At 36.9% G+C, this 4,148-nt stretch overlaps 1 protein-coding gene across 2 annotated transcripts in view; it reads right to left on the bottom strand.

Moving 5' to 3' along the window:
* The window catches only part of LOC108380848 (uncharacterized), a 7,065-nt gene extending 3,064 nt beyond the window's left edge, over positions 1-4,001 (bottom strand). For both annotated transcript variants that reach the window (XM_017637246.1, XM_017637247.1), the window contains exons 1-9: positions 3,693-4,001; positions 3,301-3,638; positions 3,078-3,234; positions 2,669-3,011; positions 1,588-2,586; positions 1,428-1,532; positions 673-1,363; positions 370-444; positions 106-311 (exon numbers count right to left, since the gene is read on the bottom strand). In XM_017637246.1, coding sequence (XP_017492735.1) covers positions 106-311; positions 370-444; positions 673-1,363; positions 1,428-1,532; positions 1,588-2,586; positions 2,669-3,011; positions 3,078-3,234; positions 3,301-3,638; positions 3,693-3,931 — 3,153 coding nt within the window. In that variant the 5' untranslated portion in view covers positions 3,932-4,001. The remainder of the gene's footprint in view (positions 1-105; positions 312-369; positions 445-672; positions 1,364-1,427; positions 1,533-1,587; positions 2,587-2,668; positions 3,012-3,077; positions 3,235-3,300; positions 3,639-3,692) is intronic.
* Between the last annotated feature and the right edge of the window lie 147 nt (positions 4,002-4,148).

The following is a 4,148-nucleotide window of genomic DNA, read 5'->3' as shown; positions in this document are numbered from 1 at the left end:
ATTCGATTTTTGACTTTGACTATCTGTAGGTGCTAGCGGCCAGTTGCATAAATTACTTATATCCATGGAGCCGCTCGAGAATAACACATTGACATCATGTGTAACCAAATTTTCGGAATTCGATAGTGGAGCTTGTAACGTTATGTCTTGTGACTGGCTTGAAGCAGCAGTAGTGTCTAAAACAACTATCTCATCTGGCGCTTGCACACATTCGTAATTTTCCTCATCCTCAGTTAGATTAAATTGCAATTTGTTGAGAGGCACAAGTTTTTCTTGTTTGATGATTTCGCATGGCAGAAAAGTAGTTGCGGCTAGAGAAATGACTAAGTTAAACTGGATTTATGTTAAAAATATGAATTTGAAACTTACGATTTTCAAAGTTTACGGGCTCGTTGCGGGTAGTTGCTTGCAATCCCAAATTTAAATATTCTCCAAGAAGTTTCTCTGTGAAAAAATTAAAAATGAAACTAAAGCTAAAAAAAATTACATAACATAGTATAGCAAAGCACAACATAACGTAACATATCATAAGAAAACATAAATAATTGATCACAAAATAACATGTTATGAAATAAAATAAAATAAATACCAATCGCCCCTGAAATCATTTTGAGTAAAATAAAATAAAAAACGAATAAAACTTATTAAAAATCTGTCCCTCTCTCCACTTACGTGAGGTTTGAATTCCCGTCTCAACAGTTCTAGGCATCTTGCAATCCGAAGCCACAGCTTGTTCATCACCTCTGCCTACAACTTCGGTAGTCACATTAGTTGTGCTGGTTTCCTGTACCTGCTCTACGGCGTGCAACCCAACTGATCTTTCAAAAATAGAACTTTCATTATTTTCTGGCGGCATGCTTTGCTCGTTCATTATGCATCTCATTACTTTAGTTAAAATATTCGGCGTATACCATATCCATTTGTCATGGAACCAACACTTCTTATAAAATGACTGTCGATATGGATCAAGAAAAGTATTACTTCGATTGAATTTTTTACCAGTACTTCGATAGTAGTCCCAAATGACTATATGATCATAATTTGTTGTCGCAATTAAATTTCGCCAATGGAATAATTTCGGTGAAATATACTTTAAACCGATTTCAGGCAGTGCAACGTCCTTTGATTTAAGGTACTGAAAGACATCTGATATTCGCATATAAAGATTAATGGGCCACACTTGAGGTGATTTTATTGTGTGCTCATAGCAACGCTTTAATAGTTCTACATTTTCATAAATCTCTGCTGCTTCGTATATACGCGTATATTGTTTGAACTCTGGGAAAGACATATTTAGAATACTGGCAATTACTCTGCGTTTTGGACCACTGTGATAGTGTAGGAGATAAGGAAGCGTACATGACTGAAACAAAGTTACATCTTACAGAAATATTACTCATTTATTTTATAATGGACACTTTTCTTACATTCTCAACTTTTGCAAAATACAGATCTATTGCTTGCTGTAAGCGTGCTTGCTCCGCACTATTCATATGCTGACCTAAAACTCCCTGTGTCGCCGTCAATGTTAACTACAAAAATTTTAGTTATTCCAGAAATTATTAAATATTCAAACCATTTTCATACATTTTCAGCATCAGTAACGCATGGCTGTGCGGTCGTGGCTCCATTGGCCATTACAATAGTTTGGTCTGAGACTGTTTCTTCTTCCAATGCCGCTATTGCAGTTTCTGTTCTTGCAGACTCTTTTACTACGCAACTTCTTTCCTGCTTAATGACTTCAATTTCTTCAATCGATATTGCTTGGTGCTCTTTATCATTGTTTACTTGATGCGTTTCCCGTTTATCTCCAAGATCTTGCATTTCCGTATCGGCGTTCCCCTCATCTATGTGTCCAACATTCTCTACATTCATGGGCTGCGGGGGCTCAACATTGCCAGTACCTAACTGAATCGCACCTTCGGCTACTGTTTCAATGGCTGCTAAAACTTTCTGCACTTTTGCGCTATCATTATTGCTAACTGCTGCTTTTTCTCCAACTTCGTCATTATTGCTCACCTCAGCCGCGCTAGCTTCCTTCTCAACCTGACTGGCTACTTCTTTTGCCATTTCCCTCTCAACTTCTTTTTCTAGTATTTCTCTGGCCTGCTTTTTTATTTGCACTTTAGGTGACTTCCGCACCCAAATATTGTGCAACCAACATTTTTCATAAAATAATTTACGGTACCCATCCAGAGTTTCATTTTCTTTTAAATGTTCACCCTTACAACGATAGTAATCCCAACGCATAACGTTATCAAAATTAGTAGTACAGGCCAGTTCACTCCAATGCAAAAGCATTGGCGTAACATCTTCTAAACTATAATCAGAAAGTGTAATACCTTTTAATTTGAGAAACTCAAATAGGGCGCTTAACGGCATATAAAGATTTATAGGCCATATTTGTGGCTCCTTAATTGCATAATCATAAAATCCGCCCAGAAATTCATCATCATCATAAATTTCTGGTGCATTGTGTATTCTTGTATATTCCTTGAATTCTTCGAAGGTCATTTTAAGAATAACTTCAATTATGCGACGCTTGAGGCCTTGGTGGAAACGTAATGCATATGCAAGTGTATTTGACTGACATGGGAAATTATATTTAAAATAACATTTTCTATGTATAAAGCAATGTGTATAAGCGTACAAAAATAAAGATATATACCTTATCGTATTCACGAAAAAATAATTCTTTGGCGTCTTGAATGCGCTGCCTTGCCAAGTTTAAAGTGGTTGTGTTTGGAGAGCTTACAGTAATGTTAGACAACTCTTCCTCAGACTCATCCAAACATATTTTTTCTTCCACATTATGATCTGATAGATTATGTTGAGTTTGTTTCGTTTGTCGAAAAACGTCAATTTTAATTCTTTCCAATATCTCTTGTTGTTTTTCAACATCTTGGACATGACGCCTAATATGGTTGAGTAATAAATTTGATTCAGCAAGATCTGTTCTTTTCGCAATGAATATTATATTCCTACGATTTATGGTTCTGAATGGACTTGTACTATAAAGTAAATATTCGAGGTAAAAACTTGTCTAAAAATGTATATGTACAAATAATATTGAATACCTTTGTGGTGATAGGCTGTTTGCTTGCGTTTTCGTGGATTGTGCTTCCACCAGCTCGAATTTCTTTGGTTTGACCACTTGACCTACGTGCTCAGCTGGCTGGACTTGGATTGATTTATTGGTATCATCAGAATTCTCTGCTTCTACTGTACTTGCAACTGGAAATATATTGGTGTAGGCATACAGAAGATGCAATACTTCTCTTTTACGACTTTAGCGCTTACCTCCCCCCTTTCCATCTAATTTAGGTATCTGCATTATTTTCTTTTTTACAAACACCGGGCACGCTTTTGTCTCCAGCTTATACATATCACGAATTTGTGGTTGCTCATAAAAATATTTGTAATAATTTTTCAAAACTCTGTCTACCATAAATTGATCGCTCAAGAAGTCGAGGCCGGTAGCATTTTTAATGTCCTCAAGTATGCGTTGGGCGACATTAATACTGTATGTCATTGTTTTAAAGGTATTTAATGTGACAGGATAACGTGCTTCGCTAAGCTCCCCAGGATCCCGCACAAAGCTATTCCAATCGAATTTGTGCTCTGATGCGCAAGTGGTGCTGCAGAAGAATTTCCTTTACACTAACCTTAATTTTTAGTAAACATTTTCTAACCTGGAATCTTGGGGCTCATTTTGACCCGCAACACCATTATTGCTGTCAGTTTTCCTCTCGCCCATTTCGTCAAAATTTTCATCATTCTGCGCAACGAGACAAGCTCCGCGCACCTTGCTTTTGGGGCCAATCTTAACACTCGCCTTGCGGGGCTTTTTACACGGAATATTTGAAGGCTGCGGCGATAAAAATCTTTTAATACTTTGAGTTCTGAAGCTCGTCTTTTTATTTTTTTCCATTGGTGAGATTCGAAAACTACGTAAAATTAGTGAAGCCTAAAAATAAAATATAAACGCGCCATACTTAGGGATGAAACGATACGAGTAAAAACAAGTACATACTCGATACTTTTCGTTCGATACCAAGTAACTTAGGTATCGATACTTTTGAACTATCCCAATGGGCCTCAGTGATGCCAGATTGTGGGTAATTTCCCTATTTGAGGGATATTTTCCA

Source organism: Rhagoletis zephyria, unplaced genomic scaffold, assembly GCF_001687245.7.
Source record: "Rhagoletis zephyria isolate East Lansing unplaced genomic scaffold, Rhagoletis_zephyria_1.1 Rzeph_scaffold_20598, whole genome shotgun sequence".
Taxonomy (NCBI): Eukaryota; Metazoa; Arthropoda; class Insecta; order Diptera; family Tephritidae; genus Rhagoletis; species Rhagoletis zephyria.
Note: the sequence above shows the minus strand (reverse complement) of the source record. Positions and strands in the feature narration are given on the sequence as shown.